The sequence below is a fragment of the Mastigoproctus giganteus genome, chromosome 1 (assembly GCF_048544385.1).
Source record: "Mastigoproctus giganteus isolate SK-2022 chromosome 1, ASM4854438v1, whole genome shotgun sequence".
NCBI lineage: Eukaryota > Metazoa > Arthropoda > Arachnida > Uropygi > Thelyphonidae > Mastigoproctus > Mastigoproctus giganteus.
The window spans coordinates 102309313-102321967 of NC_143575.1; the positions used below are offsets into that span (position 1 = coordinate 102309313).

At 37.2% G+C, this 12655-nt stretch overlaps 1 protein-coding gene across 2 annotated transcripts in view; it reads left to right on the plus strand.

Moving 5' to 3' along the window:
• Positions 1-1191: 1191 nt before the first annotated feature.
• LOC150091063 (transformer-2 protein homolog beta-like) overlaps positions 1192-12655 on the plus strand; it is a 160767-nt gene continuing 149303 nt past the window's right edge. For both annotated transcript variants that reach the window (XR_016547404.1, XM_090381536.1), the window contains exons 1-2: positions 1192-1296; positions 12323-12498. Coding sequence is in view for 1 of the 2 variants with exons in the window: in XM_090381536.1 (XP_090237662.1) it covers positions 1282-1296; positions 12323-12498 (191 nt within the window). In the remaining variant the exon portion in view is untranslated. The remainder of the gene's footprint in view (positions 1297-12322; positions 12499-12655) is intronic.

Here is a 12655-nt window from a genome sequence, read left to right on the forward strand (position 1 = left end):
AAATGAATGTTGTATACGTGCTTGGCGAAAACCATTTAAGAGAGAGTTTATTGATGAATGAAACATCAGGGATAAATTTTTTGGCAGTAAGGCCTTTTAGGAAAGCAACCACGGATTATGCCATTTGGTAAAGAGACGATGAAGACAACGCAATTTCTTGTCTTTAGGGGGAGTAGTTGGATTTATTACAATATCATCATCGAAATCAGTAGCAAATTCCTTTTCTAATGTAATAACAGATCCCACGATAGATTAATCGAAGATCAGTAGTCATTAGTGCAGTGAGAACCTGAAGGGCAGAAATTGACAGAGTACAACAATTTCCTTCGAACGGACCAGAAGAAAAGTTCTCTGGATTGAACAGAACTTACACTGCACAGTGAGAAGTTTGTTCCTATGGACCCAAAAAGGCGCACCGTATGTCACAATCGGCACTACAACGGCGTTGTAAAAGGATAAGTAATATCTGCTGTTTAAGGCCTCAATCAAGCCGAGAAATGGGAAATATCTGGAAGGAGAGATTTTTTTTTTTCCCGCCGAATGAATGAGATTAGCATGATGAGAAGACGTTTTTAACTAGTAGCGAAATTACAAATTCTGCAACCCCCACCGCCGCTTCAAGATTGAAATGACGATGAACGTCTCCTTGCCTTTAAAACCATACGATAGTAGGTGTCTGGCTCCTTTACTCTTCCGAGTTCCTATGGCGTACTAGCGTATGATTACTTCCCCACTGTTTTAACCAGCACTGGGAGGAGGGAGGGGAGTGTTACGAAATCCTGCGGGGAGAGAATTTGTAATTTCGTTTGGAATAACTCACAGGTTCCAATTAATATTTTAAAAATTAACCCCCCCCTTGATAAATCATTTTGAATTACTGTCCCTCTGTACTTGTCTGAATAATTGTTCGTTATCATAGTCATCACAGTCATTATGCCTTTAATATATTCTTATTGTTAAGTTTTCCTAATGCTTGTATCATACCAGGCTCCCTGAAACGTGGAACAACAAAGTAGAAATTGTGATTTTACTATAGTATTTACACTGTTAACGTTCGTTGGTTTTTGAAAATATTTGTTTCGCGATTTCTTTATTAATTAAGTTGAAAGAAATTATTTTTACAGCAATTTTTACTCTTCCCATGATCCTCAATTGTGTTGCATTGGTTTCAACGCCATCTTTGATTTGCGTTTATTGAGTGCATGGTTTCTGTGGTAGTTGTAATTGGTTGTCAACCTGAGTAATTTTGGAATCGTTTTGTTTTTCTAGTAGAGCTTTATAATGAGTGATAGGGAGGTAAATTTAAAAGTTGATTTATTTTACTTTAAGAGTATGTTTTTTTTAATATATAAGCAACATTTTTTCACCTCAATTTATTGATTATTACGTTTACTTTGCTTCAGTGGGTTTTGTATCGTTGAATTGACGTTTCTATTCCTGTTGCCGAAATATTGTTCAGACCAAACCTATAGAAAAGTTAAAATTGTGGGTACTTTTAAATGTGAACAACCTAATCTAATCATGCACATCTAGGTATTTTATGAACTATGAGTGGTTCCTTTATATGTATATATATATATACATACATGTATGCAGTGCGAATTAAAATTCCATTTCTTTCATATATATTCTAGAATGCAACCGACATACTTCGAATAAAATAAAACTGCCAAAAAATAAGTTTTTAAAGATATTTAAATAGAAATATATATAAATTGCAAAACACGTTATTGATTAAAAAAAAAAAAACTATTTACACGTGATAAAAAACCAAACAAACTGGATAAAGTTTCTTGTTGCTAAGAGAAAAAGAATTTTCCTCCCTTGTTATTAAAGCAGAAAGGACATCATTTAGTGGTATTAGAACAATGCACTTATGACTTAACCATATGGCCGACCGGGCTAGCCGAGTGGGTAAAGTACCTGCCCGGCAACCCAAAGGTCGCGGGTTCGATTCCTGCCTCGGGCTTGGATCAAAGTACTGCAAAAACCTTGGGAGGTGCAATATGGCCACAGAAGCCGATGCACCAACAACTGCCAACTTAACCATATTCAGTATTCTGATGACAGTTTCTGGAAGTTTATCCCCCCCACAGCTATTGTGTAACAAAAAAAAATTAACTATTTATGTGATTCCCTCCTTGTGTTATCAATATCACATATTGTTGTGATACAACAATATCACAAAAGGTGATATTGTTGTACACATAGGCACTAATGATATCATGAGTAGAAGACCGGCAGAATTGCTTAACAAGTACAGGTCACTGTTGAAAAAAAGCCGTGAAATAGGGTTGAATTTGAAAGTGTCTGCAATTCTGCCCAGACACGATAGGAGGGAGTATATGATGAGAGCTTTATCGATCGATTCGGCCCTGGAAAGATTGTGCAAGGCTCAAGGGGTAGAATTTTTTTCAGCCTGGACTGTACTTGTTAACAGGAGAGATTGCTTCTACAGGGATGGGATACACTTAAATAAAAAGGGTGCAAGAATATTTGCTGATGCTATCGAGGCAGTGTTAGGTGGGTCAGAAAACTGCTAGCTTGGGGGGACACAAAGACGAATAGATTAACAGTAGCCACTGGCAGAGGTGAAAGAGATTCTTGCACTGCTTCTATTGGAATGAGCAGAACCCTGAAAAACAAGATGCAGGATATTTCAGAGACTGCCGAGAGTCATTGCGGTACAAGTAAACACATGGGTTGTGTTAAGGTAGCTAAGAATAGAAATAGGTGCATGAATACTTGCGTGTTCACCAATGCTAGGAGTTTAGTAAATAAATTTGATGAATTTGAGGTATTGCTCAAAACATCAATGGCAGATATTGTTGGGATATCAGAGACGTGGCATCACACATATAAGGAATGCAGAACTGGAAAATTGGGGACAACGTCTACAGAAAGGATAGACTGGATAGGAAGGGAGGAGGGGTTATGCTATTAGTTGAGAAATACATAAAATCCAACGAAGTGAAGCCAGTGGACATCGCTGGACAGTGCAGTGTCGAGTCAGTTTGGTGTGACATAAGCATTGGGAGATCAAAATTGAGAGTAGGAGTGTGCTATAGGCCTAATGACTCTGATGAGTATAATAAGAAACTGTACAGGGAAATAGAGTGGGCCAGTAAATCAGAGAGTCTTATAATGAGAGATTTTAATTTCCCAGATATTGACTGGAATTTGGGGGCTGGTCACTCACACACTAGCAAGGCTTTTGTGGATTTATTGGATGATTGTTTTCTACATCAGCATGTTCGGGAGGCAACTAGAGGGAGGAATACTCTTGATTTGATTATCAGCAGTGATTCTTCATACATTAAGAATCTGCAGATAAATGAACCACTAGGTGGCAGTGATCACAGTGTGCTGAAGTGGGATTTACTCAAAGAGGTAACTACCATCAGGGGTAAGGGGAAGGGTTATTGCTTTCGTAAAGGCGACTACGATGGTCTGAGACAGTATTTAAATTCTATACAGTGGGACCAGCTGATGATGTTACCAACAGCAAATGCAAAATGAGAAGCATTCAAAGAACGTATCTTGGAAGCTACTAGGCTTTACATACCAACTAAGAAATATTGTTCAAGGTTTAGGCTTAAATGGATGTCAGATGAACTGATGAGGCATATGGCAGAGAAGAAACATGCATGGGATACATACAAATTAACACATGACACAGAAACCTATGATAGATACAAGTTGATCTGTAACCAAGTTACAAAGGAGGTTAGGCAGGCGAAGGCAGATTACGAGAAATCTTTGGCAAACGATGCAAAGAAAAACAGCAAAGAGTTCTTTACTTATGTAAACTCTAGAAGGAAGGGGATAAATCAGATTGGTCCACTTGATATCGATGGGTCAACTGTTGATGATCCTGCTCAGGTAGCTAACAAACTAAATGAATATTTTGCATCGACATTCACACATGAGGAGTTATTTAGCGAGGGGAATGCTAGAGGTGTATTCAACTCTAGCAGTAAGCTAGAGAATCTTGTAATAACTGAGAGTAAAGTGGAGGAGAAATTGTTGAAGATAAACACAAGAAAGGCATCCGGGGTGGATGGGATCTATCCAGTTATATTAAAGAAGGCAGCAAAGGAAGTAAGCAAACCCTTAGCCATAATTATGAGAGCTTCCTTGGACTCAGGGGAGGTACCCACAGACTGGAGATGTGCAAGTGTGACCCCAATTCACAAAGGAGGAACAAAGGCTGACACAAGTAATTATAGACCTGTGAGTTTAACTTCTGTTCCAGGAAAATTAATGGAGGCACTAGTTAAAGAAGCACTGCAGGATCATTTAGACAAGACTTCAGTTATAGCTCGGACACAGCATGGTTTTGTTAAGGTGAAGTCTTGCCTGACCAATTTGATTGGATACTATGATGCAGTCACAAAGGAACTGGATGCAGGGAATAACTTTGATGTTATATACTTGGATCTTAGAAAGGCTTTTGATACTGTTGCACATGGAAGACTGTTGCACAAATTGGAGCAGTGTGACATTGGAGGCAAATTGCTGCTGTGGATAAAGGGGTGGCTGAGGAGGAGAAGACAGAGTGGTAATCAATGGACACTGCTCGTCGTGGACTAATGTTATTAGTGGAGTCCCTCATGGCTCAGTGTTGGGTCCATTATTGTTTTCTGTATTCATAAATGATATTGGTGAGGGTATATCAAGCTTAATGTCGAAGTTTGCAGATGATACAAAGGTAGGCAGGGTTGTCAATGACACTACTGACACTATGCTGCTGCAATAGGATCTGGAAAGGTTGAGCAGATGGGCTGAGAGGTGGCAAATGAAGTTTAACATTGACAAATGTAAAGTACTACACATGGGAAACAGCAACCCCAGAGCAACATATCAACTCTGTGGTACTACACTGACAGTGGTAGAGAATGAAAGGGACCTGGGGGTAGTTGTGCAGGCAGATATGAAGTGCTCTGAGCAGTGCAGACGGGCTGCAAGAGTAGCTCATGGTGTATTGTGAATGATATATAGGAAGTTTTCTAGCAGGAATAAGGAGGTGATTATTCCCTTGTATAAGGCAATGGTCAGGCCACACCTAGAGTACTGTATACAGGTCTGGAGACCTCATTTCAAGAAGGATGTAGAGCTGCTGGAACGAGTACAGAGAAGGGCAACAAGATTAGTGAATGGAACAAAGGGGTGCTCTTACGAAGAAAGGCTTATGTTTTGAAAATTACAGTGTCTGAAGACTAGGCACCAGCGAGGTGATCTGATAGAGGTGTATAATGCCTTGAATGGTTTGAGCATGCTCAATGCTGATGGGATTCTTCCTCTCGCTCAGAATAATCACCTGAGAGGGCATAAATTCAAATTGAGGAAGGACAGATGTAAGATAGACGTGTGGAAATTTGCCTTTAGCCAGCGGGTGGTTGGTTGGTTGGTGGAACAGACTTCCATCCCTTGTCGTGGAAGTTGATAGCCTAAATAAATTTAAGGCTCAGCTGGACAGGTATTTTGAACAAACAGAGAGGTGAAGTGGAAGTGGTTTTTTTTTTTTTTTTTTTTTTTTTGGCTGATGCTGCATAAGCTTGCTTTCTTGCATCAAATGCCTCTACTAATGCTATCCAGTCAACCTCTGAATTTCCCCTAACTGTCAGCCTCAATCACCCATCAGGGACAACTTATTCAAGCAATTAACAGTGCATTGGCTAAAAGAAAACTTTATACAATCTAGTCTAAACCATTTCCCCTATAATTTCAATTTATGTCCCCTAGTTGTGTAATAACAGTGAAAATTTTAATCATTTTACCTTCCCCTCTCAAAGTATTCTGGGCCTTAGTTAGCTCTCCCCCCCCCCCCCAAGGTAATTAATTACCAAGCTATGTAGTCAGCACAAAGGAACTGGAGTCAAAAAATAATTTTTATATCATATACCTGAATTTAAAGTTTAGCCTTTGATACTGTTGCACATGGAAGACTATAAAAATTGGAGCAGTATGGCATTAAGGGCAAGTTGAGTGGGAAAAGACAGAGTGGTAATCAATGGACACTTCTCTTTGTGGATTAATGTTATTAGTGGAGTCCCCCAGGGTTCTGTGTTGGGTCCATTGTTGTTTTTTGTATTTATTAATGATATTGATGATGGTATATCAAGCTTAATGTCTTAAGTTTGCAGACGATTCAAAAAGTGGCAGGGTAATGACAATACGCTACTGAAACAGGATCTAGAAAAGTTGAGCAGGGGCTGAGAGGTGGCAACTGAAGTATAACATTGACAAATGGGAAGTACTGCCTATAGGTAGCAGTAACCCCAGAGAAACACACCAACTGTGTGGTGTTACACTCAGGGTGGTAGAGAATGAAAAAGACCAGAGGTAATTGTGCAGTCATATATGAAGTTTTCTGAGTATACTACAGACAGGCTCTGGAAGAGCAGATCATGGTGTTTTCTCAATGATATACAGGAATTTTGCTAGTAGGGAAAAGGAGGTTATTATCTCTTTGTATAAGGCAATGGTCAGGCCACGCCTGACTACTGCATACAGGTCTGGAGGCTTCATTTTAGGAAGGATGTAGAGTTGCTAGAATGAATACAGAGGACAACAAGATTGGTGAGGGGAATGAAGGGGTATTCTTACCAAGAAAGGCTTAAGTTCTGCAAATTGCAGCATCTGGAGACTAGGCACCTGTGAAGTGATCTGATTTAAGTGTATAAAGCCTTGAATGGTTTGAGCAGGCCCTGTGCTGATGGAATTCTACCTCTTACCAGAATTAATTGCCTGAGGGGACATAAATTCAAATTGAGGAAAGACAGTTGTAGAATAGATGTGCAGAAATGTTCAATAAATCAACAGGGTACCATGGACCATTCTTCCTGCCTGCTTTCTACACTGCACAGAGAATTTCATAGCTGCTTGTATTGTAACTCCGAAACCTATTCTTCACCTAGATTTTTTTTTAATTTAACACCACAACATATATATAAACTACTTTTGTTATTGCCCAAGTGGAAATAAAAACCTGCTTTGAAGTAGTTATCCTCCCACTAACAGAGCTGTCACTTCTCTGACCCTCCCCGAAATCTAAGTATTCCCAAAGAAGTATTGTAGTTAATTGCTTTTAATTATCAGTGCTTGGTACTGATAATTAAATACAGCATCAGCCAAAAGAGAAAAACCCATTCCCATTTCATCCATCCATTTGTCTAAACGTTTGTGCAGTTCTTCCTTGAATTTATTTTAGTTGTCAACTTCCATAACAGATTGAAGTTTGTGCACTCCTGTTCATTCTTTCACTCTCAAGGGGCTTGACAAAGCTTTTCAAAACAGAAAAAGCAATTGATTTTTGAGTCACAAGATTCAAATTTCGAGCACACTAGAAAAGTTGCTACAGATTTAAAAAATGCTTATGCATGCTGTTATGAAATTTATAAAGAAAAGAAGACTGTTTTGGAAACAAATGACTCTTGAAGCATTTCCAAAGAAGACTACTCCTTTTGCTTCCAACAAACCAACGAGTGCCTAGCTAACAATGAGTGAAGAATTGAGCGAAGAACCATCAACGAGTGTGCATTTAGTTGATGATGATGAAGAATAAACATTCTTTAACATTTGTATGACATAAATAATTCCTTTATTATTGACGCACAGGTTAGTGTAATTGCATCATTTCTGTACATAGCCAACTACTCGAGTAGTTATAATATGGGTTCCTTTATTATAACTTCTATATGTTCCTTTATTATTATATAAATTTACTTGATTTTGAAGGCTGGTTTCATTTCTTTGGATAAATAAATGATTGTTTAAGCATGAACTATTGTTTAATTGACCTTTATTTAATATTACTATGGTCAAATTTCATCGTTGAGAATGTAACCTGTTTTTAACATTACGTCTATGGGAAATAAATTCCCATTTTACCAGTGCGGGTTAGGAATGAATTAACTTGTAAAGTTGGGAACTACCTGTATATGAATAAAAATTATTTTTTGCATCCAGTTCCTTTGTAACCACATCATACAATCAAATTGGTCAGACAAGATTTCCCCTTAACAAACCCATGCTATGTTTGAACTATAACTGTAGTGCTGATTCCATTATTTTTCCCGAAACAGAAGTTAAACTAATAGATCTGTAATTACTCGTGTCACCCTTTGTGAATTGGGGATACATTTGCACATCTTCAGTCCATGGGGGCCTCCCCTGAATCCAAGGATGCTCTCATAATTATGGCTATAAGGATTTGCTTACTTTCTTTGCTGCCTCCTTTTATATAACTGGATAGATCATATCCATTCCAGGTGCCATACTTATGTTTAACTTCAACAATTTCTCCTCCTATTTGCTCTCAATTATTACAAAATCTTATTGTTTCCTGTTAGCTTGATAAACTTCTTGCCTCCACTTCCTATAGAATTCCTCATTTATATAGATACAAAATACTCGTTCAGTTTGTCAGCTACCTGAGGAGGATAAACAGTCGAACCTTCAATATCAAGTGGACTGATCTAATTCCTCCTCTTCCTTCCAGAGTTTACACAAGTAAAGAAGTCTTTGCATCCTTTGCCAAAGATATCTTGCCTAACCTCCTTTGTGACTTGATTACAGACTAGCTTATCTAACATAGGCTTCTGTGTCTCCTGATAATTTATGTGCATCCATACATTTTTCTTTTCTTCCACATGTCTCATGAATTCATCTGACATATGTTTAGACCTTAACCCTGAACAGTATTTCTTAGTGAGAAAAGCCTAGTAGCTTCCAAGATTAATTCTTTGAATGTGTCCCATTTAGAATTTGTTGTTGGTAATATTATCATTTGGTCAGACTGTATAGAATTTAAAAACTGTCTGAGACCACTGTAGTCACCTTTAAAAAAGCAAATACCTTTCCTTTTATCCTTGATAATGGTTACATCTTTAAGTATGCACATTAGTACACTGTGATCACTGCCACCTCCTAGTGGTTCCTTTATCTGCAGATTCTTAATGAATGAATAATCATTACTGATTATCAGTAATGAATGATCATTGCCCCCCTCTAATATGCTGCTGTAGAATACGGTCATCCAATAAATCACAAAAGGCTTGCTGGTGTGCAAGTGACCAACCAACAAGTTCCAGTCTATATCTGGTAAGTTAAAATCCTCCATTATAAGCCATTCTGATGTACTGGCCTACTCTATTTGTATGTGCAGTTGTTTGTTGTACTCATTAGTCTTTAGGCCTATAACATACTCCTACCCTCATTTTTGTTTTCCCATTGCTTATGCCACACTAAACTGACTCACCATTGCACTGTCCACCCTTGTTGGATGCACTGCCTTAGATTTTTTCTTAACTAACAGCATAATCCCTTCTCCCTTCTTACCCTTTCTTTAATCATTTTACTCTCGAAATTCAAATTCTTCATTCCTTATATCTATGTGATACCATGTCTCCGATGTCTTGACCAGCACTTCAATTTCATCAAATTTATTTACTATACTCCAAGCATCGGTGTTCTTACTCTTCGTACCCCTAATCAATGTTCTTACTCTTAGTTACCCCTAACATAGCCCCTGTATTTACTTGTTCCATGATGACTCCCAGCAGTTCTTGAAATCCCCAGCACCTTGCTCTCTAGGCTGCTGCTCATTCCAGTAGAAGCAGTGCAAGAATTGCTTTTGCCTCTGCCTCTGGCTACTGTTAATCTATTTGTCTGTGAATTGCCCCCCCCCCCCCCCCACAAACTAGCAGTTTTCCAACCCGCCTAACACTGCCTTGATTGCATCAGCAAATATTCTTGCTGTATCCTCTCTATTTAAGTGTATCCCATCCCTATAGAAGCAGTCTCTCCTGTTAACAAGCACAGACCACACTGAGAAAAATTCTACCCCCATGAGCCTTGCACAATCTCTCCAGGGATGAATTGATTGATAAGGCTCTTATCATATACTCCCTCCTATTTTGTCTCAACAGAATTGCACGCACTTTTAAATTTAACCGTAACTCCCCCACAACTTTTTTTCAACGTCCTGTACTTGTTAAATAAGTCCGTAGATCTACTTTTAATGTCATCGGTGCCAACATGTACAACAGTATCACCTTTTTTGCCCTTAAAAGATGTTTGCTCTACATGTTGTTACCTTTTGCCCCAGGCAGACACACTGGTCCTATTCTACCTGTCCTTTTTGTACAAATTTCCCATTTCCCTGAGAATAGAGTCCGACAATAACTAGCTCCTGTGGGACCAGTGCATTCTGCCTTGAAGATTGCTGTTGTGTGTTGCCTGATGCATAAGAGTGAGCTCTGATGCTGAGTTGGGCAAGCTGAGAGCTTGATGGTCCCCCATTTTAATTCCTTTGAGGGCAATCTACCCTACTTCTCAGACTCATAGATGCACATCAGAACATTGAGTTGCACCTTATTTCTTCACACTCTCTGCACCTAGTGCGCACACACACACACACACATGTAAAGACACACTAGATCATGTCCTATTCAGGAAAGTCTGGAAACATTTCACAAGTTGCATATTTTTTTAGGCTGATGCATTGGAGTATCGCCTCCTTTAGTTCTCCCCCAAGCCACAGCAGGCCTGCCACTTTGTGCCTGTTGCTTTACTACTCTAGTCGGGAACATAATTTCCATTTAAATACAATTTAATTGATTAACAATGAAAATTAATAGATTAATAAATTTAATTGATTAATTGACAATACTACGCTAATCTAAATAGATTCCTAAATGCTCTGATTTGTAATACGGCTATCTAGTTTTATGTTATACCTTATGTTATCAAGTTCGAGATATACGTTGTCATATACTGTAGCGATCACAATGTTAAATTAGTTATGTCCTTGCTAAAAGTAAAAATTCCTTAGCTGAACACAAAAAAGATATATGCCCAGCAAGTGATTAGAATCTTCGAGCTACTTATTTATCACAATTAAAATTCTACTAGTCCTCTGCACTACTGGCTATGTGCTACAATATTCATGCCAAAACACCATTACAATAGCAGTGCTAGTAGTGAGTGATAACTTAAAAAATCACTGGATAAATTTAAATAATAAGCTAATGAACATGACTAGGACTATTTAATCTATTTGTAAAACACAATTTAATATCTTACTTAATCAAGAAGACTAAAATTTCCAAAAAGCTTAGTTTGAAAATTTATTTATTCATTATTGATTTTAAAGTCTATAGTTAAGTAAAACGAAGCATACAGTATTGCTGCTGCATTTTAGAAAAGGGAGCATAGTTTTTTTTGAGTGAATAATGGTTCTTTGAAAATAATTGAGTGATATGTATTAGCATTAGATTTCATTGCAATGAAATGGTTGTTCTCTTAGAAATTTTAATGGGTTTTACTATACTATGAGTTACTGCATTAGTTCTTAAGTAGTACTTTAAAGTTCTACTTAAGTGCTAACTTTAGTAGAATTTGGGTAACTTGTATAAGAGATATCCTCATATAAAATTTCATGAAAATCTATCCACTGGGAGTTACTGCATGCAGATGGGAAAAAAAATAGTTATTGTTGAATTTTTATTGGTCTGATTTTAATGAGATGTAGGATGACTTGACAGATCTTTTTAAAAGGTCAAATATGACATTTCATGAAAATCTGTTCACTAGGAACCAAGTTATTGTGTGAAGATAGATGTGGTAAAGGTAATAGGTTTATTATATGCTAGTTTGCCTAAAAAAAAAAAAAAAAAAAAAACTGGAAAGCCTTAGTTTTATATTAGAGTTAATGAGTAGCTAATATTAAATCATAATTAAAATATTGCTGTTATTGATGTATTTATTATTTTTTTTTCAATGAAGAAAAAAAATGCTATTTGGAAAATAGTTCATGTACATATGTAATATTTTCTTTTGTGCAACACGATTTAAAGAAATTTTTGTCTAAGATATGTTGTTCATTTATAAAATTTGAATGTGAGGATATGTATGTTTGAATGAATTATAGCAGTGTTCTGTCATTTTCATTGCATTTTTTTTGAAAAGGTAACAAGAGAATGCTTTGTTCATTGCTTTAGCTAATACTTTTATGAATGAGAGTCTTAAGTTTGTTTGATTACTTTTACAGAAGAGACAATTTTCTTTGTTCATTGGGTCTGTCTATTAGAAATAATAATAATATCTTTATTGCAGGCAATGAATAGTTACATGGATGCCTGATGCAATAATACCCATAACAGCAACAATGCTAGAGGTTTAACATAAAATTAATCAATACAGGAATAATTACATAATAACATACCTGAGAAGTATTTCCTTTTATTATTATGCTGATTATGATATATTTGTTACTCAGTCTAGTGCTTATAAAGGAATTATTTTAAATTTTGTAAAGGACAGTCCTAGAGCCGTTGAAAATGGGTCTCGTCGTTCTAGGGATGGGAGTGCTACACCTGAGCATTCACCATCACCTTCACCTGATGATAGGAGGCATTCTAGAAGTCCACGTAGTCATAGTCGATCACGTTCTCGGTCATATTCTCGCAAAAGACATTACTATTCACGGTCAAGGTAATCTGTTTTCTACTTAAAATAGTTTTGACTTTTTTATATTTTTTATACTTGTATTGAATTTTCCATTTCATTTAGAACAGTAGGTACTTGTAGGCAGGGATTCAGGAATAAAACTGAAATCCACTTATCTGATGTATGTTCTCTGTGACAGTAT